A 24298-nucleotide genomic window follows, 5' to 3' on the forward strand; every position below is an offset into this window, starting at 1 on the left:
AGAGGGCAATTGCTATAGTTCTTTATGAATAAAGTTATTTTTAAGAACCATTATCCTTTTCTTTACACCAAGATTTTATGCGGCACAAAATAAAACTCGGTTTCCACCCCTTAGAGAGGGAAAGTCTTCAGCTGCTACATAATATAAGAAATCACGAATTTCCATTTGCACTGTTGAATTGTCCTTAATTGTCCTTATTGTCCACACCTACAGGAAAACTTGACACTTTTTTTCCCCTTTCTCTCATTTGAGACCACAGGAACTATCCGTGCTTTCTTCTTATTTTACTTCTGTCTGTGAAGCCCCTCCATGGACGTGAACACCTGATGGATGTGCATCCCTGTGCCTGGTTCTGGAATGACAGCAGTTACCCCCCGTTCCCCTTGGACATAGGAGTCACAGAAGCACAGAATCAATTAGGTTGGAAAAAAACTCCAAGATCATCGAGTCCCACCTATGGCCCAACACCACCTTGTCAACCAGACCAGGGCACTAAGTGCCATGTTCAGTCTTTCCTTAAAAACCTCCAGGAACGCTGACCCCACCACCTCCCTGGGAAGCCCGTTCCAATCTCTAACCACCCTTCCTGTGGAGAAATTCCTCCTAATGCCCAACCTAAACCTGTTTTTAAGACTTTGTCCCCTTGTCCTGTCGCAGGTTTCCCGGGAGAAGAGCCCGACCCCACCCGGCTACAGCCTCCTGTCGGGGAGTTGCGCAGAGAGACAAGGTCCTCCCTGAGTGTCCTTTCTCCAGGCCAAACACCCCCAGCTCCCTCCAGAACTCCTCATCAGACTTGTGCTCCAGACCCTTCCCCAGCTCCGCTGCCCTTCTCCGGACTCATTCCAGCACCTCAATGTTCTCCCTAAATTGAGGGGCCCAGAACTGGACGCAGCACTTCCCATGTCATCCTGAGGCGACGGGGCACGCACATCGTGCTGTGGGAGGGGAGAGTCAACTCTCAAGACCAGGAGTGGGGACGTGGGACAGCGCGGGGACACCTGCACCCTGCTGGGATGGGGACAGCTCCACCGAGAGAACAGCTCCGGTGATGTGTCCCCCTTCCCTCGGACCGCTCCCCGCTCCCGCGGCCGCCGCACGGCGGTGCTGAGGGCGGCTCCGCCGCGGCCATGTTGAGGGCGGGGAGCGCGGAGGGCGCGGAGGCGGCGCCGGGGCCGCTGCGGGCGCGGCGCCTGCTGCTCACCCTGCCCGCTGCAGCTGCAGCTGCCGCTCCCGCCGCTCCTAGCGCCCGCTCCCGCCGCTCCGAGCCGCCCGCAGCCGCCGCCGGCGGGGCCGCGCCCCATGGCGACCCCCAGCCCCTGCATCGTGGTGAGTGCGGGGGCTGCCGCCCGCGGGACGGGGGGTGCTGGGCGCCGGGGCCGCTGTGCCCCGCCTGCCCCCCGGAATACGGCGATCTGTGAGGGAACGCGGGGGGTGGCGTGGCGTGGCGTGGTGTATCGTGTGTTGTGTGGCGTCCATGGGCGCCGGGAGCCGCCGCCCCGCGGAGTCACCTTGAGGGCAGCCCCGGCCTCCGGGCGCCGGGCCCCGTCTGCCCGTCCCTGCCCCCGGCCGGGCGCGTCCCTTCCCGGAGCGGCCGCGGCTCTCCCGGGGTGGGATCCGGGGGGATCCGGAGCCCGAGGGCGATGGGCAAAGCCGGCGTTGGCGCCTCCGGAGCGAAGGTGGAAGAACTTCCCTCAGCGCGGCACAACTTCCTATTCCTGTTGCTGTTCCCGGCGTGCCGAAGGCTTTGGCCGGGAAAACCCCACGTGTATGAGCTGGGTCTGATTCTGCAGGAGCAGCATCCTTTATATTTTTGCGTAATTGCCGCATCTGCTAAGGCACTTTATGCTCGTTTTTATTTATCGTTTTAAAGCAAATCCCAGTGCTTGCTGATGAAGTGCGTGCGGTGTCTGATGGCCGAGAGCTGTGACGGCCGCGAGGTTGCGACAGTAAATCCCTGCAGTCCATAAAAAACCTGATAAAACCTGTAGGAAGGGCCCATTCCCTGCCAGATGCAGAACGGAAGGTTTAGCAGACACGCTGGATATAACGATGGGTCTGGCCAAAGGAAAATCCCATGAGTTTTGGGAAGGACCTGCCTTATTTCTTAAAATAAGTCCCTGTGGACTGCAGGGACCATGAGCTCGAGCTGTATGTGTGTGGCTCACACAAGGTCAGTTTTGGATGGGAGGGTGAAATAATAATTAAATTCCCCAGATGAAATACTCATTAAAGATTAATCAACAAAACCCCCATGTAAACAGTTGTCTGACCACTGGCCAGGTAAGCGTTTCCACAGACACTGAAATAAAATGGCCAAAAGGGATACTTAAAATGCCTGCCCTGGTGAACTGGTAGTGCTAACCTTCTGTTTTCCCTCTGATATTCTTTTCCACATAGTAGTGTTCAGGTGCATAACCAGAGAGGGAAGTAATTAAAAAACCACGTCATGTTCAAGCTGCACCAGGTTTAGGGTTCAAGGAAGACTGTTTGATGTGACAGTGTGCCCTGAACCTCAGCAGTGTTCTGTATCATTATGTATGTATGCTAATCCCTTGTCCTAATTCATATGCACTTGCCAGTGTTGCAGGCTGTTTAATACAGGGAGTTTGCCCATGTGGAACAGGTTGCTGAAAGCTTTAATTTCAGATTCTGAATTATCTTGAACCTCCCTGTTTCAGAAACAGTGGTCAGAGCAGAGTTGCTTCACAGCAGCATAACATGTCATGCTCTTATTGCTCTCTTGTCCTGCAAGCTGGCTTGTGTGTTTTGTTGTGATCGTTATGGAGATTTGGAAGGTGTCCATGTCAGAACCTCTGCTTGCTTAATTGCAGATGCATGTTTTGCATTGCAGTAGGAAAATTAAAGAGGTTAAAAAGCTTATTTTTGTAATGGAATATAGAGTTTCACTGAGGTGTAGTAACTTCACTTTCCTGCTCTCCAGTGGAGGAGAACATTGTAGGACTTTCACGCAGTGCATAGCAACTCACAATATTTCAAGTGACCCTTGTGAACTCTTAGATAACACTTTACTCTCTGTTCAATGTGACTGATGCTTTTAGAGAGGGGGAAAGCAAGGTGGTTCTGATGAGCATTGTGGGTTTGATAGTTTTTACTGCATAACGCAAAGGACTTGAAGTTTCTCAGCGCAGACTTTCTATAAGGCTTTGTAGAAATCTCACATTATTTCTTTTTCAGATTGGTGATGATGAACAAGGTTACGACCTGGATTTGTTCTGCATACCTAAACATTATGCAGATGATTTGGAAAAAGTCTATATTCCTCATGGGCTCATCATGGACAGGTTTGTTTGACTTCAGACAGTACACTGATTGCATGAAACTGTAATAAACATCTTCCAGTGATAATTTTGCTGCTTTGAGACTGTCTAAATAGATTACATTTAATTAGAGACTCAAATGTACAATTAATCTCTTTTCTTTTTTTCTTTTTTTGGTTTCTAAGAGTTTGTGCGTTTGCAGTCATGCTATTTTTTGAAAATTGGTCATAATTCCCAAGTGAAATTTTGTAGTATGTAGCTGCTTAGGACTTTCCAGTGTTTTCTTTGATGTTTTACTTTCTTAAAATCTAACTAGGAGATGCTTTGTTGTGCCAGTTCAGTCTAAAAATTTAGTCTCTTGAATTTCCATAAGATATTAATAGAAGTAAACTATTAATCATATCATTTTAGACTCTCTCATGTTGATTTGGTAGATAAATAACGTCCAACTTTCTCCTGCCTTCCAAGAAAGACATTATCCTTTCCAAATATCAATCTGTCACTTCTGTGGTTGCTGAAATCTGTGATGTGCTGTGCAAGTTTTATCTTGTGTGATCAGAAATGTGTTCGTAAGCCCACAAGACATTTTTGTTTTATTTTCTGTTTGAAAGTTGCTAATTCCTTTTATGAGATTGAACAACAAATTCAGTTGATTTAAGCCTTTTATCAGTGGTGCTGGATGGGTCTTCCAGGGGATCTTGTGGCTAGGAATGCATTTAGATTTTGCATGGTTCTGTTTGACTAGACACAATGAACATCCCAATAAAAAAAGTTTCCTTTCAAATATTAAAACTTTACACTGGAAGTCTATGTAGAGGAAAAAACTGGGCAAAGTACAGGTCATTAAGGAGTTGACGTAAAGTTTATAATGGTTGGCTTTCTCTAGGAAACCTGCTGTCAGCTGGCACACAATAAATGCAGACCATGCATTCTAAAATAAATGGCAAAATAAATTTAGAAACAATTTTTGCAGAAAAACGGTGCAGTGTTCTCTTCCTCTGCCTTGCTACTATTGTATTCTGCTTTCAGGACAAGTTTCTGGCATTCTGATTTGGCAAATAAACATAAACTCTTCAGTTTACAATTTGAGAGTTTTCTTGCTTGTCAGCTGGTGAGGGCTACTGCCCTTGGGGTTGTGTTAGCTTACATTGCTCTTTGCATGGAAGCTGAGCCTGCCTTTGGAAGGAGAGAAAATAACTTCATGTCTCATATCTGATAGTGAAACAGTTTCAGGGTGTTAAGGTTTGCTTTGGCTGCCTGTGATGTAGGAAAACAAGCACATTTGGCAGCGCTACTCTTGGGTTAACCTTGAAAAGCAAAACTTTGTTGACCAGTAAAGTGTAAAAGCGACCAAAGTGGTGGGCAAATATTTCCAAGCAAAGTGTGTTTCCAAGTTTGCTGCATGTGTTTGCTGCTGCTGGGAGTATCAAATGCTGCTGCTATGATGAACAAATGAAATGTTATGACAGCTCATTCTTGCTTGGTTTTGTTTAGGACGGAGAGACTGGCACGAGAAATTATGAAAGGCATGGGAGGACACCACATTGTGGCACTCTGTGTACTCAAGGGTGGCTATAAATTTTTCGCTGATTTGTTAGACTACATCAAAGCCCTGAACAGAAACAGTGACAAATCAATTCCCATGACAGTCGACTTCATTAGGTTGAAGAGTTACTGTGTAAGTATCTATCCAGTACTGTGCAATTTTTAGCTAAGGTGACTACAAATTATTAACAGAGGTGGTTTAATATTGTTACTGCCCTAATATGCTAATATTAAACAAATAATTAAGGGAATTAAGAGTTACAGGCCAATTTACTCTTTCTCTACCTTATTACATAATGTGTTTTCTTTTAGACCTTGATATCTCCTCACCCCAGTAAAATCGTTATGCTGAGAAGAGAGACCCTTTGCATGTCCTTTACTTGTTCAACAAATTTGTTTGTCCTCTACCCCATCTCTAAAGCTGTGGCTCTAGACTGGTACAGAGAATTCTCCTGCAACTATTATTACAAAAATTTAAGTCTGGGAGTTTTTATATGGCCCAGACATCATTCTTGGACAGGATGACTTGAAAGCTGCAGAAATGATTCCCTATCTCATTTTTGTTTAGATGAACCAATTAACAAAATTAGTTGTATTTGGCCATGAGGAAACACTAGATACAGAAACCTAGATTAGTGATTAATAGCCTCTGGATATGGCATTACCTTTTCAAGACAAGGCATAGGTTGCCTTGGGTTTAGATTCTTAGGGAAAGAATTTGATTCTGAACACAAGTATTCAAATTTGTAGGGAAGGAGAACATTCTGTAACACGAGCTAACTTAGATTTTACAGAAGGAAGCATAGGGTGATGTTATGCAGGTCAGGAGAAGAAGCATGTGTTTGTCAGCACTGTATGATTTCCAGCTTACTGACAGCCATGTCTCGTGTTTTTGGGATTTCAGAATTTTTTTTTTCCTTAAGAGCATCTATAAGATGAAAATAATGATCTTTTTTTTGTTGTTTCAGTTTGGCATGTTTGAATACATTGTTTCACAGTGTTATGCTGTTTGTTCTGTGTCAGCAGCTTTGCATTGAAGTCAGGGTTACTTGTTACAGCTGTAGACCAGTCCCTATTGCAGCAGAAAAACACAGATAACTGAATTGAAAAAATCTCTCTCATCCTTTGTTTCATTAAACTGTGAAACCTGAGATAGAATTATTTACAGACTTAGTCTGGACTGCTGCAGAACTTGCTCAGTTCATGATTCCTATCAAGCTCTCCATTAACATGTCATGACAAAGCCGAGAGCTTCACGGGGCCTTGGTCCAGTCCTTTTGCAGGACAAGCAGCCCTGGCTGCCCGAAGTGCACACACAGCTGCCTGTCCACGGGTTTCCTGAAGACCACACTCAGGTTTGCAGAGCACAAGGCACTATTTTAGTTATGTGCTTTAAGGAGAGTGCAAGAAGGGCTTGTGCCAGCTTTTGGTTGTATCTCACAAGGCACTTTGTGCTTGTGCAGTGTGTTAAAATCAGCGAGGGAGAGCAGTCTCTCTTTGCTTCTGTACCTCCCAAAAGGAGAGGTTCCTGCCTGCAGTCCACTTCACCCCAAAGCCCCCACATGTGCATATATTCTGCCTGTAAAAGCTGCAGAAAATCAAATGTCTCTATTACAGAATAGTAGGTTAAAGAATAGGAAATGATGACTTCCACCTGTTTTTTCTTGGAGAGGAAATTGTGTATCTTCTGCTTTCTCCACTTAGGAACGCTTCCACTAACTTACTTACCGTGTTTAAAAAATGAGTACAAAGACTACACCCTTCATGCTCTCTACTTTCTAACTCAGAAAAAAATACTGGAGAAATAGTTTGAAACACCTGAAAAAGTCTCTGCTGAAAAGCAAGGCTGACTTTTTACTGGTGTCCCAGGTGTGTTTTGGTTCATTCCTTTACTACAGCTGTTTTTGATTGTTCCCCCTCAGAACTACAGTGCCTTGATGTTAATAGGGAAGTGAGCAGCAAAGTAAGTTTTATGGAGATTACAATCCTGTTTTTACTATAGAAACAAGTGGATGAGGAGAAAAGCAGAGAAATGTAGACAGAAAGCTGTTGAAGCCAAACGTTTTCCCTGAGGTGTTGGCCTGAGGGTTTTTGATTTTGTCAGCCAGTTCTATAATAGAATGTTTTCTTGCTCTGGATAAATGAGGAGCTGCTGTTATGTGATGCCTCCACTATACTATACATGAGCATTTCTCTTCTGTAGACTTTCTTAGATGGTTATTAATATCCAAATTTAGGTCCTTTAGATTGCATAACTTAATAGACTGGATAAGATTATCCTATTGTAGACATGTATGTAACAGCTTGACTGGGTCTTCCATCAGTAACAGTGTCAGAGTGCTAAATCTGCTCTGCAGTTTTGATCTGTGCTTTGCTACAGGAAAGCATCCATGTTCAGTGGTGTGAAAATCATCACAAACTGTAATGGACAGTTGAAAGTGGAGCTTTCAACTCTCTTGTCACTGTCTCTGGATGTGATTACTGGATCATGCTGCCTGCCTTTACAGACTGGATAAAACATTAAAAATGTCCTCATTGCATAAATGAAGCAGAGAAACTTTTGTAACGGTTCTGTAATTGATGTAATTGAAGTTCTATTCTTGTTTCAAACTGATCATTTAATATTTACAAGCACATGGGAGTTTTTTTGTGTTGCAATGCAAAGTTCATCCTGTACTGCACCCAAAATAATTCTCTAAGAATACTGACATGATCAAGCTATGATTAAACTTTAGTTGTAACTCCAGTTTTCCAACTCTTTATGGATGAATTTTAATGATCTGGCAGGCTGTTAAGAAATGGAAAGATAGTGTTTGTGATCAGATCTGGCTCTCGGTATTCTTGACAAATAGTTTATTCTGTTTGTGTTACAAGAAGAATGGCTTTGTGAAAATGGCAGTGAAAACAGATCTAAACAGTAAAACTCTTTAGTGTTAAACCATGAAGCATTGAAGTCTTACGAGTACTGAACGCAGAAATAACGCTCCTGAAAATAATTAAAACATTGCTTAATGATTAAACAAAGTTCTTACCAGTGGAAATCTGGTTGCAACTAATGTCAGAAATCTTTAACTGTTTTCTCACCCTTTGATTGCTCAGGAACTTAGTACCTGCATATGAAATCTAATATGAACTGTGAGACACTGTCAAGGTTTAAAGTCAGTTGAGTGAGTTTAATAAACTGCAAAGATTTTTGAGGCACTCCTAGCAGCTGTTTTTAACTTTCCTAAATAACAGTTCATTTATGTTTTTATCACAGTTTAGATTTACTGAAGCAAAGAGCAGTGTAGTGACAGTGTACCTGTGTTGCTGTTCAGTTGTATAACAACTAACTTGATTTGTTACCAATATTGGCTGTTAACCAAACATAAGCTTTTCTGACTATTTTTGTAGCTCATTGTTCTAAATAGCAATCAGTGCCTTGTTTGCTGGCTGTTCTATGATTGCCTATTCTTATTCAGAGTAAGACTTTCTAAAGCAATAAAGTTTAAAATGTTGATTACCAGCTATATAGCATCCTGTAGCTTGGAAACCAGAAGTGCTTTTTGTCGTGTTTCTCTATCTGTAGAGAATGCATAGTAAGTCGTTGCTTTTTAGATACATATGCATATATAATGGTCACAGATGAGAGATGATGCCTGTGTTGATGCAAATCTCTTGTCAGTCTTTAATCTGAAATACCATCTTTGAAGTTGATCACTTGTAATTTCTTTGTTCATAGAGAGATGCTGTTGTTGCCGTGCTTCTGAAAGCTTTAACATTTACTAGTTGCGTACTTCACAGTTTTGACTTTGACTGCAAGAAGAAAAACAGCTTAATTCTTGTCATGCTAATGTTCACCCTCCTCTTTCTTAGAATGATCAGTCAACTGGGGATATCAAAGTCATTGGGGGAGATGACCTCTCTACCCTGACTGGAAAGGTACAGCTCTCTGTGTGTCTGTGTTGGTGTTCCACTCAAGGAGTGGTGGGAATTCACACTGTTTAGATGTGTAAGGTGCAGCCCAGGCCAGGAACACAGGGCCCTGTGATAGAAAGTGGCAAGAGGAGGAAACAGGAGAATGTAGACTGAGAATCTGCTTTTCTCTAGTTATTCTACGGTGATTGTTGAGCCAGATGTCAAGGTTAAAGCACCACTGCTACTATTCTGCCAGAACACATCACTTTCCCTCTTCTCCTCACACATAGGTGATTTTTAAGATGTATGTCAATGTAAAGGATTTAGGTATGACAGAATGGTACATGTCTTTGCAGTAGGACACTCCTCTCTAGAAGATTAGGCATTTTATAGACTCTATTTTGATCTGTTTTGCATATGTCTAGAATTTTCAGTCTGAATAATTCAAAGACTGTACTTAACATAAGCTGTTGAAAAGAATTTCAGGTAATTGTTATTAGAGCATCAAAAATGTTAAACTACAAAGCAGTTGCTGTTACACATGTAAACATACATAATAAATGGTGGTACAAATATTTAACTGTGCTGAAAATTAGTTGTGAAGATTAATAAGAAATTGTATGTTGTCTAGATACTAATGGATTTGTTTTTCTTTTTCTTCCTACCAGAATGTTTTGATCGTAGAAGTAAGTACTGTGTTTCACTTGGAAGTTGTAATGTGTGACAGGTAAAAGAGCTCTAATAGAAGTTGTTCTTAAGCCAGAAAAACCTACAGTTTCTGGTTTCAAGACTTCCAGCTTCTGATTTCAGGCCTGAATTTTGCAAGTGGTCTTTGAAATTGAACTAAGCTGTGTTTTGAATTCTCAAATTGCATTCAATTGCTATATTTAACCAGGAAAACATCCATCTAAAATGGTTTGTATTTTCTTTCAGTTTTCTGAGCTTTTGTCAGTTCTAAAATGTCTAATTTCCCCCCCCTCCTTTTTTGTCTGTTTGAAAAAGTAGCCTGAAAAAAAGTGATACTATGCAAGTTATTCTTCTGGGAAATGAAACTGCAGAGGTAGAAGGTGGTTCCTGGTATGAGTATCCTAAAATACATGAAGAACAGATCTGAGCCCAGTGTCCCTGTGTGTAGTTTGTTTAGAGAATAGTGACATAGAGAATGCTAATTCTTAGTTGGCATTTTGCAATTGCTGAATTCCCACTCCTCTGTCTTGTCATGTTTTTTTGGGTGATACCTGGTTCAGTACAGCTCAGTTTGATTGCCTGGTAGGTGCTGTTGCTTAATTCTTGCTTTCATACATCTGTCTTGATGAACACCATTGCTAATGTGCAGCCAATGTCACTTTCCTTGAGTACCATTGACAATTTCAGGATAGGGAAGCAGCAGTAGTAGACAAGAAAGGCAGATGTGCAATCTAATAATGTGTTAAGGCTCCAAATAATGGAAATGGCATGTTTGTAAGCAAAGAAACAACTATGGCAACTGATTCATCAGCCAAAGGAAAGGATGTTCCCTCTCATAAAATGTGCTTCTATGTATTATTTTCCTAATTTGAGAAGGTTATATTATTCCACAGGAAGCACATGCAGTTCCAGAACTCCTACCAAAATAGTATGTATACAGCAGTCATTGTGTGATCAGTGGTATCCTTTGAAGTATGTTTTGCTTCAGATAGACAGATGTGTTTAATTATGTATCTGCTTCATTTCAGATGAATGTAATCCCCAGATTAGGTTAGTTTCATATTTGTTTAGTGAATCATCTGTCCAGTGACTCATCTTACACACTCAGATATGAACACTTACTGGTCACCATTTTAACAGTCAAATGATAAAATGCACATCTATTGTAAATTTAATGTCTTGAGCACTAGGCTTTTCTTTACTGCATTCAGAAAAATTCTGTATAAAATGAAGATTCATCTGCAATAAACAGGTCATCACACAACAGAAAATCAGTAATAGGTTTTGCTTTTCTCTTAGAGCACGGAAGTAGCTGTTTATTTACCAACTTTGATTTTTATCAATATACCTGTACATCTTCAACTACTGTGGAGTTTAATGATTAAAAGCATTGAGTGTTAATGGTAATGCTGATAGGTGCTCTGTTGAGTTTGTTGTTTGATTTTTATTTAAATTGGGATTCATGGGAAAATCAGCTGAATCCAGGATATTGCTGCTTCTTTGCTGTCTGTCTCCTTCACTTCAAATAGATTTGATTTTAGGCCAGGGCAAGGATTGTCCCTGTAAAGACAGTGTGATTGTTTGAGTCCAAATGAGGAGGCCATTTCTGATGCCTGTTTCAAGCCATATATTCTCTTTTTATTTTCTGTTTATATGTGCAGTGAATGGGATTAAAATGCCGTGTCAAAATTTAATTTTAGTGTGTTTTAGGCTTCAGAACTGCACTCAGACTTGCCTGTGCAATTTCTTCAGGTATTTCTTGGCTCTGTAAAGTAAATTGTACTCCTTTTCCTTTAACTGCAATAATGGGTTGTTCTGCCTGTTTTCCCTTCTTGCTTTTCTTCCCATTGAGTACTCTGTAACTGAGCTCAACGGCGAGACTAACATTACTCTTATCATACTCAAACATTATCTCATTGCTGCAAGGAGCACAAGACATAAAATATCCAGAAGAAGCCAAGGAGGTCATTGCAGTAACTGCTTGTTCAGCAACTGCTTCCAAAGTCGTGGTTATCCACAACAATTAAGCACTCTTGTTAATGTGTGTGATCACTTTACCCAGTGTGGTTGCGTAAGTTCAGTGCTGTTTCGTGCCACCTGGATTTGGTTGTGAGCATTTTTACAGGCTGTAGTTTGCCATGTTTTCATGCTGCTGTGGATGAGCAGTTTCGGTGGTAGAAACTTGAAAGTGGTACTCTGACATGTTTAATATTCTGTCTTACGTGAGTGTTTTTATTTTCAGGACATAATTGATACTGGTAAAACAATGAAAACGTTGCTGTCTCTACTTAAACAGTACAATCCAAAGATGGTGAAAGTAGCCAGGTAAATGTTTGATCAGTATTTGTGCTGGTTTTCACCTTAAGAAGGTTTAAAAAAAACCCCAAAGAACACATTTCCATGGAAGAGAAACAGGAGGGAACATTTCTGCAAGAGTCATATGTGATGTGACCTGTTGAAGTCACTACTTGTTTAAACTCCTAAAGCACTTTTGCATGTTATAAGCACATATATATGTTAAGGAAATTGGAAACACTGTTTTTTCCAGTCTTACTGCTGGAAGAATTCCTGTGCTTCAGAAGGGCACAGCTTGTGCTTGCCTCGAACACCTCTTGCCCATCATATTATGGTAAGGTCTGTGGGGTTTTACCACTGAAGTACAAGTTTAGAAGTATCTAGAATAATTTAAATCTTTTGTTCGTAAAAGAAATACCCTCTCAAGTTAATAGAGGTATTTTCAAAACAGATTTAGTTCATAAATGTAGACTTTAACTAGAAGGGGGAATAAGAAAAATTAGTGGTTGTGACTTACCTGTATATAGTGTCTCTCCAAAGATGTTTGTTTCTGCTGGCACTATCTGCGACTTCACTATACTGCAGTGATGTACCTGTGCAATGGAAACATTTTTTCTATTTTTCCTTCTTCAATTGTGGAATTTAATTAATTTGCACACTAACATGAGTGAGTGTGTAGTGTGCATAGTGCAGATGAGCTTTAGAGGTCATTCTGTGAGAGTCACCCAGCCATATGCTCTTCCAGGCTTTTCTACTTAGTTACACCTTTAATCAATTAGTTTCAAAACATTTCATAATTAAATAACTTGCAACCTACAAAAAATATTGAGGATGATATTGTATTATTACTCAATATCAACATTCCTCCTACTTCTTTTTAAATTGCATCTGTTATGCTGCTGTGCTCTGGTTGTATATTTTTTAGTCAAAGCATAATGATTGCTGGGGATTAGAGATAAAGCAGAGCTGGGTGTAATATCTAATCACTTGTGTTGCCATAACAATGTCAAAGCAGTTGTTAGACTTACCAGAACAGCTCTTCTTGCTGATAATCTGGAGGTGACCTGCTGAAGCTGAGGCTGCTGTGGATTTCTCCATGGCCAGTTTTTAAAATATGTGTCACTGAAAAGTTTTGTAACACTACAGTGTAAATCTATGGTATGGTAGGGTATGGTATGATGTAATGTAATGTAATGTAATATGATATATGATATATGATATATGATATATGATATATGATATATGATATATAATATAATATAATATAATATAATATAATATAATATAATATAATATAATATAATATAATATAATATAATATAATATAATATAATATAATATAATATAATATAATATAATATAATATAATATAATATAATATAATATAATATAATATAAATGTGCAAAAACCAATTTCATGTATTTTAAACCTGTTGCAGTGATTTGGGTCTGCCCAGGGAAAAGACCTGACCAGGGAAACGCGACCATTCTAGATAGTCTTATGGTCTTAGTTGCTTCACTTCTCTCTCTTCTATTTCTTTTCTTCTTCAATAATTTTTTGGTAGTTGTTTTGTTATTGATTGGGGTTTTTGAGTTTTTTGTTTGGCTTGGGTTTTTTGGGTTTTTTTTTTCATTTTCTATTTGTTTTCCTTCAGACAATTGAGTAGTTGTAGTAGGGAGATGTTAACTAATGCTAGTACTATTTCTGGGTTTCTTTGATCAAATCCTACACCAATTCTCAAAAACTAAGTCTCCCAATTAAAAGTTTCAGTAACTAATATCAAAACTGTGACTGTGGCAAATGAAGCCACATCTTCGGGGGTGATCCAGGAGGGAAGCGGGTCTGTGTTTAGCGTACTGAGTTATGCTGGTCCTGTTGGCATTCAGCCATCAACCACCTTTTCTCTTCCTCCCTTAGTCTCTGTTTCCCAGACAGACAAATGTCAGGCCTGTGGGATTGTCTTATAAGAGGTAGAAGTGCTCTACTGAATAATGAGTAAAATAAACTAAGCTAGCAGGGCATTTCTCTCTACCACAGTACCCCCAGCTTTGTATCTGCATGCTTTTTACTCTGACCATTAATTCTAGTATCCCCTGATCATCAGAATCAATTACTTTATGGGGGTAATTAGTACTTCCAGTGAAAACCAGTTAAGGACAAGTTGTGCAAGTGCAATTGAGGTTACATTCAAGCAGCTGAACTTCTGCTTCATAAAACTTAGTCTTTTGTTGGGCTTTTTTCTTGGGCCACTTCCCAGATTGTTGCCTCTTTACCTACAAGGTAAATTGCACCTGAAGCTCCTAACATATATAAAATCCCAGTAAGTGACTTTTGACAGTGAAAATCCATCCAGATCAGTGACTCCCAGCCTTTTCCTTGCAGACCTGTTAGTTAACCTTCATGCTGTGGACCATTCATGGTTCTAGAAAGTTTTGATTTTGTCATTATGATCTTTTGTACCTGCAAGTAAAGAAATGGTTTAAAATATGTGTAATTATGCTGTCAGTTATGCACACTTAGGCCTAATACAGCTTCTGTCATTGAAACAGTGTCATATATTTGTACATGGTGCCTTTCCATGTTTCAGTTGTACATTAATTGTATTTGACAGTTTGTTGGTGAAAAGAACTCCTCGAAGTGTGGGATATCGGCCGGACTGTAAGTGACTTTTGACAACCATTTTTCATCATTAAAAGCATGTCTGTGTATTGTGTACCTTTTACTCAAAGTCCAAAGATGTTCCAAATAGGTTTTCACAAGTTATTCTTAATAAAGTTTGCTCTTATTTAGATAATTTAAATATTTGGAATATATTTTGAGACAGTTAATCAGGATTTGTAACATTTACAATATTTTATTATATTGAAAATCAAACTTTGATATTTTGGTGTAGGTTACACCTTTGTCACGTGCAAATTCTCTCAGCTTGCATGTAGTCAAATGCTTCAGTCATTGGAATCTGCTGGATTCACCTTTTGACACTTTTGGGTGTGATTTGTGTGCCTTAGCCTAGCCACCTCCTGGCATTTGGATGTCCCCAAGAATGTGGGAGGACCACATGGGGTAGCAGTTCTGATAAAAGTTTACAGTGATAAAATGCCTAAGTTGGCACTGGTTATGTCTGGGCATCTGAATTACTCCCTTCTTGTCCTCTCCTGTCTCTCCAAAGACTGTTAGTGAAGGAACAGCATCCACAGCAGACAGTGGTAAGAGAGTGACAGCTCCTCCTGCCTTGAGCAGGGCTGTGTGTTTTAACCATGTTCCATAGGCTAAATTCCTGTTACCTTCATTATGGAAGAGAAGTGAATGGAGCAACAGAATCACATCCTCTTCCTCCTCCTTTCCAAGATTGTACAATGCTCTGTAAGTGAAGCTTTTCGATACCTCGAGGCTTCATTGAGCTGTTCCCCTCATTGAAGGACACCCCTCATTCCTGGGATCTCATTATAGGCTTAGCTGGGCTAATGGTGCCTTCAGAGCATCTTGCAGCAGATGACTTGTTTTGCCATCTGTCCCCAGAGACAACCTGTGCAGAGCAGGACATGTGAGCTCTGCAGGGGACAACAATGCAGTAATGGCTAGGCCTCCGTTTTTTCTCTGTATTGTGAGGCCCAGTAACTGCTAAACATCACCTTAGTTTTTCCAAAAGTGCTCACAGCCTTTTATTTGAATTGCACAGTTTATCTCCCTATTTTTATCATTGTAGCCAGGGAGAGAAAAAAGACACAGATTTCCTGCTCAGGAGTCTTTCGTTTCAGCACAAGGGGGAAAAGCCCTCTGGAAATTTTGTATTTTAGATAATTTAATATTTTTTTTTTGTCATTTTATCGTGTGGGTAGACGGGGTGGACCGGTACTGCCTAACAAAGTGTCCTGCTAGAGCTGTTCAGACAATCTGGAATAGCTGATGTCCTCTTTTTAGGCAGATTTTTTGGGAGATAAAAATCACAACCAAACACAAAAAACACCAACAAACCAAAGCCAAAAGCAAACCCAAAGCAGCCAACCCACATCTGTTTCTGAAACCTGCAAATGACCCTTCTTGCAGCCCTGTCTGGAGTGCAAGTCCAACTCCCAGAGGTGTTGTCTCTGGAATCATGCTTAGAGGGGGACTTGTGATGTCCTCACAAGTCCTTTGCTGCTGCACTGGCATGTCAGGCATCTAGGAAGCGCCAGGAAGGATTGGCACTTTTGTACATATTTTCAAAGTCAATGGACATTTTCAAGGAATTTTACATTCTCATAATAATATCCTTTCAGTAAATTTAACAGCTTCCATTCATTTCTTGCAGACTAGCACCAGGCAGCTGTGTGGAAACCAATAAATACATCTATTTAATTTCCTTTAGTTGATAAATCAACAAAGTAAGTTAAAATTGTAAAAAAGCCAAAATATTAATCTGAGGGTACTTGAGTGGAAGAAACAAAATGAGTTTCAATCTATATCTATAAAATTCCATATTGTCTCTATAAAAAGGTCTAGTGAACTCTAGGAAGTTCTTTTTCTAACACACTGGTAACTTGGTCTTTTTCAGTTGTTGGATTTGAAGTGCCAGACAAATTTGTTGTGGGATACGCCCTAGATTACAATGAATACTTCAGAGATTTGAACGTAAGTAATTTTTCCTGTATGTTTTTCTCCATTTAAAACTGGGGAGGAGGAAGGAAGGGAAATCTCCTTACATCATTCTCCCTGCTCTGTAAATCACGCCTCATGTTCCAGTGATGAGAACAAGCCTGAGTGCAGTAGGGCAGCATTTGGAGCTCTAATGAAACAAAAAAAAATTCTTTTGCTGCATGCAGAGTGGAGGCTGCATAACTGTCAGCTTTGAAATAATATGAAGTTTCTTGTCTCACCAGATGTCTGCAACAAATACGTGCATTTGCTTAGTTATGTCAGAGTTAAAGAATGGAGACCTGGGAAGAAGTTAAGGACGACTCACATTTTATTTTTTTTATCATTAACTCTTCATCTGGGTCTCACCAAACCCAGCAGACCCTGGGTAAGACAATTAGGAGAGGAGAAAAGAAGGCAATGTGGAGATTTTTGGACCAAAAAAAGGCCTAAGTTTTTCTGCATAAACAGTGTCAGAAGATCCTTCCTCCTGAAGTGTGTATGGCACACTTGTGTTGCTTTCAGAAGCTTGTTATTGATGGCAGACCTTGGTTATTTTCCTAACAGGAGCTTTTTATTTTATTTTGTTTCAGCATATCTGTGTGATCAGCGAGACGGGAAAGCAGAAGTACAAAGCATGAAAGCAGAGTTCAAGTGACAGCAGAGCTTTGAAATGTTTTGTTTACTGAGTCCTATCTTTCACAGGCTTCAGCTCTGGTACACCAGCTACACTCGTAGAATGCCCCAGCCCCATTGCTATATGCTTACTGTAATTTATTGCATGTACAATATAAGAGCTCGTCTTGTTCATTTATATTGTAGAAATGTAAACAATTAGTGCAGTTCTGCACTCCTTATTTTGATTTGCACTATGACTCTACCAACTATCGCTGCCCCTGGTTGGGTTGTACTGTTTGTGAGCTCCAGAGTCTAACTTTTGCAGTGGTAAATTGCTTAAACCTCATCAACCCAGAACTGAAATAGTTCAAGTACTGTAAATGTAAAACATTTTATGATAGGGAAGTCTATTAGTAAGATTTCTAAAATCAGTAATTTAAGTTTTATATTTTAATGCACAGATGTGATTGTGATTAATGGATAGTTGCACCTTTGGGTGTTATAAAGCATGAGGAGCAGCCAGTTACAGTATCTGTAATCTCCAAGGGGCTCATCCAAATCTCCTGGAGTTGCCTTATTGCTGTAAAGAAAGTCTGGGTGAAAAGTGTGCTCTTTTTTTTTTTTTTTTATTTTTTTTTTCCTTTTTTTTTTCTTTTTTCTTTTTTTTTTTTTTTTTAATGGAATGACAAAACAGAATGTTTAAAATCAAGTATTAGTTGAGCTGCCTATTTCTGTTAGTTTTTTTTTTCTTTAAAAATATCCATCAGTCTGTGGAATTGCCTTTTAAATTTAAACAATTTTAATATATTGTGGGGGAAAAAAAGTATTGTAATGTTTACTTTATAAGATCTACAAAGCAAAGTACTTTAAATAAAGGCTGTCTCTTTAAAATAAACCCCACACATCTATCCCACTCATTCTGTATGTAAAAGTGCTCTTGAAATTTTCTTCTCAATAGTGTTTTTCGTAAGTGCTTGTAACAGTGAAGGCAGACTCTGCATTTATTACCTTTGTAGAGCTTTTGGTTAATGTAATCCTGTCTAAGAGAGAGATGATAAAAGTGCTGTGGGAAGATATGGAATCAATTGCATAATTCTCTAACCAAACCAGATTCCAGAGAGAAGAGCTGAAGCAACAGTCCTTTGTTCTGTCTTGGCAAAAATGAAGAGTGGAGGTTCTATGTCCGTTAAGCATACCCATGTGGGCAAAAAAAAAACCACAACCATTTTGTGAGCAATGATTTTGGTTTGTTTCATTAGGACTTCTGTTCACGTGGAGTCCAGTTCTGAACATGGCAGCCCAGCTCTCACCTGTGTTTGTGCTGTGCTTATTGGTTCCTGTACTTCTGCACGTGGATTCTCCCACCACATCCTTGGTTTTAATGCTGCTCAGTGCCTAACACACAATGGAGTTTTTGGAAGTTTCTGTTTTGAAAGATTTTTCTGTGGTTTTGAAGTCTGAGCCTGTACTTTTCCAAGAACTGCACTCTACTGCCCATCCATGGCCTACTCAGTTACAGCTGACCTACTATTAATGATGTTAATAGCAGACCTAAAATATGAATTCACACAATGTAATTCACATCAAATGACCACATTTCTGGGAGATCTATTTGTTAATCGCAATTCTCTTTAACAAATATTAGAACACTGATCATAATTATACTGTAGGTTATTCTTTCAAAGAGCTTTTCTTCCAATGCACTACAAAGTCTGATTGTATTCCTGGATTTGTCCTAAATCACCTTTTTGTATCTGCCCATCCAAGAATCTGGGACTTGTTGCAAAAATATGCAGCGCGTCTCCAAGAAGAGGAATTACTCCGTCTCCTGAGAGGTCTTCCGGTCATGGTTAAGACAATTACTCACGTGAGGTGATTTGGTAAAGAGAGGAGGGCTTCAGTTGGTCATAACAAGGGGTTCATCTTTCAAACTGTAGCTGGAGCAGGGGGCAAGGGTTGGGATTGCATGGACTGTGTGATCACAGGAGAGGTTTGGGAAGGTGCTGTTGAGCCACACTAGCCCGAGGAGTGATGCTGCAGCAGCCCAGGTCTGCCTTCTACCCCACCACCTGTGTCTGATAGAAAAGATCTATACTTAAAATCTCTAACTGTTCCCACATTTCAGGTACTGTGGAACAGACTGAGAGGTATTTTCACTTCACATAGGTGCTTGTCAGATCAAGTTCATCACCATAGAGGTTCCTTATTCAATAGCTTTTGTTGGTATGAAAATTGTTTAGATAAAAGGTTACCCTCTCCCTTGCCCTTGCAAGAATAGTTGTATCTACTGCAGCCTTTCACAGCAGCTGTGTGTGCACAACAGGAAGATAAATCCTCACTTGAAAAACTTTGAAACTGCAATTGTTATTTTTTATTTGGTAATTTTGGTTAAAAAACTGGGGGTTTAGTTAGACCTTTGCAAGTTAAATACCAGCTTTATACGACCCAGACATATATTATTAAAGCACTATGAAAGCACAGAGGAATATCTTGTATTTGAACATTTACGTGGCATTTGAAATTCATTATAGTTCCATATTTTATGAATTACAAATGTATGCTGGAAAAATAATTTCGAATATTTATAGGCTTTGCTACACTGTCTCTCCCTGTGACATCTGGCATTTCTGTGCATTTTGGTGGCTGAGACAGAAATGCGATGAAAAGTCTCTCTGTAAACTGAGCTGGCGCTTCACTTGGGGCTTTTTTTTTTTCCAATCTTGGTTTTGAAAATTGAGCCAAATAAGGATCTTTGAGCTGCCTTGTAATTGTATATCCTGACTGATTAAGTGGTGGTGTTTCATTGTCTATTATGCTGCAACAATCCTGTCAAGCAGGCACTAATCCAGCAGCAAGGAGCTGACAGTGCTTACAGGGAGCTGGTTGTGAGTCATAAAAGGACTGTCTGCCCTACCCAACAGACTTTAATTCCTGTACAGCAGGTTGCACCTTGCAAGATCAGATCTCCACTCTTGGCAAGCACCTTTATAAGCTGAGACATCACTGTGGTCTGTTTTTTTCTCTTTTTTTTTTTTTTTTAATTGTTATAGTATTTAATTACACAAGCAGTTGTAGTTTGATGAATATTCTGATGAGGAAAACACTGTCGGCTCTGTAAAGACGCCAGTACCCAGTAAGCTCATGGTACTGCAGGCACCACGGTAAAGAGGGTAGGTCTAGAAAAGCACAAAGATTCAGCACAATGTACAAACTGGCTGTGAGGATTTTCATCCCGGGAGAACCTGAGGGATCATGCTGGTAACTGCCAGGTGATGAAAAGCTGGTGCAGGGTGTGTGTTGGGGACACATTTGAGTGGCTGCAAATGCTCTTCTGTGTGGCTCTGCTGCAGTAAAACACCAAATGATAATTTGAAACTTCATCTTGGAAAATGAAAATCCTTGTGGAACCAGGTAGGAGAGACAGGCCAGTGATGGTGAATAAATCACGTGCAGGTGGATTAACCTGTTCGAGGAAGAGGCTGCTATTATCCAACAATCTTTATTAGTGGCATCTTTATTTTGTCTGTCATCAGAAAAGGAACCAACCCTCGTGTGTCTCCTGCACATCTCCAGGTGAACTGCAGCAAATCATGGTATCTGTAAGATACAGCTTTGAGCATTAGGGGTGTGTGAGGGGATTCCCAGACAGTCTGTGCCCTCTCACAAATTGTGGTTCCTCACCCCAGCCCTTCACAATCAAGAAAATACCCCAGTAGATACTGTCTGTATAAATAAGCAATCAGCTATTTCCAGCTCCAGCTCTCTTAGGTGGCTTCTTGGGTAACTCATCCGTGCTAGATTTACAATCCTGAAATCTCAGCAGCACCAGCGGGAACGCTACAGGATTATTTTTGAAGAGAATCAGGCAAAACATAGTTCTCCCACGATATTCTGCTACCCGTAGCAGTGAAATAACCGTGTTTAGTTCGCCTGTTCCAGCCCTGCCACGGAAAGCCCCATCTCCCCATGACTTCTGCCCGAGGGGAAGGGGTTTGGATGACGGTGTGGGGCTGGTTTGCCTCTGGATCCCCAGGGAATTCCGCATGTGCCGCTGTGAGCTCGGCCAGCACGGAGCTGCGGAGTAGCTGGCGCAGGGCTGGCAAAAGCACAAGGGATTGGCTTGGCTGTCCCGCAGGTTGGAGCGGGATAAAATCCTTCTCCTCGGGAACAGACTGCCTGGGTACCGGCGGAACGCGCTGCGTTTCCGGCGCATCCGGGCAGTGCCAGAGCAGCGATGCTGATGCTTCACTTGCCTGTTTCCCATCTGAGGAACTGGGACGTGACTAAGCCAACCCTAAGGCAGGGAGGAGAGGGTAATGGGGGTGTGTGTGTGTGTGTGTGTGTGTGTGTGAGAGAGAGAGAGAGAGAGAGCTTCTAAATGTTCATTGAGCTACCTTCATCAGATTTTCCTTCCTGTTTCTTTTCATGATAATTTTTTCTCCTCCATTCACAAAATGCAAAATAGCCTGTAGCAATCAGAGAATACAAAATACGGGGTAGACATATCTTCTGTGGTGTAAACTCCTTAACTTGAAGTTAGAAAACCACCCTGTGCTTTCTAATATTGCGTCATGACAACTCCCTTCTTGGTGAGCTGCATCTTCCACGCTTCCAGTTCCCTCCTGGCCATCAGACCTTACCTGGCAGTCCTGCACACTCAATTTCTTTTCAGTGTGAGGGGGAAACTATTTTCTCTCATAGACTATATAATATGAGAACTCATTCTGGACAGTTTATAAATTAATATATGCTCTGCTTGAATCACAGTTTGGGTAACCTTCAGCATCCTTTTACATGAACAGCCACAAGGATGGGTTTACACGAGAAACTGAGGAGAGCAACGTCTTACACTTTGCTTTAGAAAATAAAATACTTGAATTTGTGTTCTTCTTCCATTTGGTGAGTTTGTTGCCAGGAACCACTGTGTCATCAGGGTGTTAGAGCCACCCTTGGCACTGGTCATCATTGTCACTTTAGCAAACCCTCATGGGAGAGGTGAGCTGGCTTCTGTTTTGCCATGTGGCTGATACCTGCCACATCTAATTTAATCCAAGACTTTTTCCTTTGTGCAGCTTTGTGCTGGGGGCAGCTGCACAGCTGGGTACCCAGCCAGGGTCTCCTACCCCGCAGAGAGAGCAAGACACATGAAATGTCTCTGTAGTGCAAAGAGTAAGACCTGAAGTCATTAACATCAGGCACTGGGAGTTGCACTGAACAAACACCTGCCAAAGCCAGTCCTGGCTCCAAATACACTGGATATGAGCTGAGGAAGAGCAGATGAGGTGGGTGGGCAAGAAGTGCAAGAAAAGCAAGATAATGCTGGATACCACAATGAGCTGCCAACCTTTGCCAAAAATTCCTTCTGCATCAAAGGAGATGAACAGAAAAACGCTGAAGGTAGATAAGGCAGCTTTTTGAGTTGCTTTTCCAGTGTTTACAGGAATCTGCAACACCTCGTTTGACTCCCACACCACTACCTCTTAATGGAGGTACCTGGTACTGTGAGCAGAGCAACATAACCTCAGTCTTAGTACGTGGGAGAGTTTTGGTCTGGGGAAAATTGTTTTTAAAAATGAAGACTGGTGTAGAAACCTGTGAATTAGAGATTTGTTTAACGACTACTTTCTAAGCCCAGCAGCCATGCAGCGGTGATGATGTGCTGCACGTATTTACCTACCACAGGGAACTGCTGCCTTCCAGCTTGTTTATAAAATCACAGCAAAAACTACTGAGGGAACTCAAAGACTTTTCCTCTACAGCAGTCACATGGATTCCTGATGATGCAGCAAATTTCACATTTAAACAAAAAAACACATCTTGCCTTATCCTACACGAATAGAGAAGTTTACCCAGGCTGCTTCGCCTGTGCTGCTGGCCATCTGCAGATGGCTCAAAGAGTTGCAATGTGGATCTGTGGGGGAATGGACAGCCCAGAAATGCTCCACAGAGGCATTTAGTGGGTTTTTTTTTCCAAGTGGTTTGTGCTCAAATGCAGTAGGGAAGTTGCCTTGCACTCATGTTAATGGCAAACTTCTGCATTACAGGAAAAAAATGACAGGAGCGTCCCTCACTTCTCAGAGAGAAAAGCACAGCTGGATGTCTGTCCCCCCTCTGCCCCCTGGACTTTCTGTACTAATAACTGGCAACATCCTGAAGTATCTGGAGCAGCGGGGGGATACACAGGGTCCCGTGGAGCCCCATCCTGCACCCTCAGCCCTCACTCCCAACATTCCCCTGCCCTGGTTATGGCACATCCATCACTGCTACGGCCTGTGCTGCCGACGATCTGCACAGCCACCTCCATGGGTGCATTCCTGTCCCCTGGGATCCTACTGCATTCATTTTGCCTCTACGTTTTTTCCTGCCCACTGCTCTGAAAACTCTGAGCTTTTACTCTCCCATTACTCCCATTTTGATCCTGCGGGAGACTGATGCCTGAAAGCAGTTTTAGCAGGAGTCTTCAGTTTGTGAACATGGTGAAAATGTCTTTTTCTACCTGAGTAAAATCAAACTGACAACAGAAATGGCCCAAAAAAACGCAAAAGAAGTTTAAATCTTACGCTCCAGCTATAAATTATCTGTAGAAACCTTTCTTTAAAAAAGTAGTGACACAAAATTAATATAAATATACAGACAATTACCAACTTTATTGACCAATTTCCCTGTTAACCAAGTCACTCATCAAGTGATTTTCCTGAGGGAAAGCAGTACAGTATATGGCTTAATTAATAGCTGACCTGTTCAGAGTGAGAATGAACCATTTTACAGGATGAAGAATACTGAATGCATCGGGTGTGTGCCCAAACACTGTCAGTTTGAGGGCAGAGGCTTTTAAAAGCTGCTCCTCCTCACTCACACCCCCCCATGCCGGAGACATTTGTGTTCCAGAGTGCCTCCTGCCGATGCTTTGACAGTGCTGACACTCCCTGCACAGAGCAGGAGCAGGGACTGAAGCTGTAAATCAGCAACAGGATTTCCCCCTGCCCTACAACTATTGGCTGTGGTTTAGCAATTCCTGAAAATAGCTGAAAAAAAGTTCTGGAATTCACAACCACCAGGAGGCTGCTGGATTGGGGCTGTTAAGGATGCACCATCACTGGCAGGACCGACAAGCTCATTGAGACCACAGTAGGTGAATCTTGACCAGGCAGGCACCACCCCAGCCCTTCCCAGGGGGATTCCTGACTCTGTGGTACCCCTTGTGTCTATTCCATCAGGGTTTGGACGCTTCAAGCTGTGCAATGTTAAGGAAAAGCCTTTCACCATGGGGCTGGGACAGCTCTGGAGGAGCTCACTGCTGCACTGCTGGGTCTGCAGGCAAATCCTGAGGTGGTCCAAACTCTTTCCATCATGGCCCAAGTGG

General features: G+C 41.4%; 1 protein-coding gene across 1 annotated transcript; it reads left to right on the plus strand.

Annotated features, from left to right (window-relative positions):
• The first annotated feature begins 1199 nt into the window (after positions 1-1199).
• On the plus strand, positions 1200-17830 carry HPRT1 (hypoxanthine phosphoribosyltransferase 1). Its single transcript, XM_066182081.1, has 9 exons — positions 1200-1326; positions 3196-3302; positions 4773-4956; positions 8679-8744; positions 9389-9406; positions 11650-11732; positions 14315-14361; positions 16238-16314; positions 16911-17830. Exons 1-9 carry the CDS (start codon positions 1300-1302, stop codon positions 16956-16958), a joined length of 657 nt encoding a protein of 218 aa, XP_066038178.1. The 5' UTR covers positions 1200-1299; the 3' UTR covers positions 16959-17830.
• The last annotated feature ends 6468 nt before the right edge of the window (positions 17831-24298 follow it).

This window comes from Chamaea fasciata, unplaced genomic scaffold (genome assembly GCF_029207755.1).
Source record: "Chamaea fasciata isolate MVZ Bird 193981 ecotype frontalis unplaced genomic scaffold, bChaFas1.0.hap1 SCAF_4, whole genome shotgun sequence".
In the NCBI taxonomy this organism is placed as follows: domain Eukaryota; kingdom Metazoa; phylum Chordata; class Aves; order Passeriformes; family Sylviidae; genus Chamaea; species Chamaea fasciata.

Coding starts and splice junctions, on each gene's coding strand:
- HPRT1 (XM_066182081.1), top strand. CDS start 1,300: ATGGCGACCCCCAGCCCCTGCATCGTG. Junction 3,303..4,772: donor CATGGGCTCATCATGGACAG/GTTTGTTTGACT, acceptor GGTTTTGTTTAG/GACGGAGAGACTGGCACGAG. Junction 16,315..16,910: donor AATACTTCAGAGATTTGAAC/GTAAGTAATTTT, acceptor ATTTTGTTTCAG/CATATCTGTGTGATCAGCGA.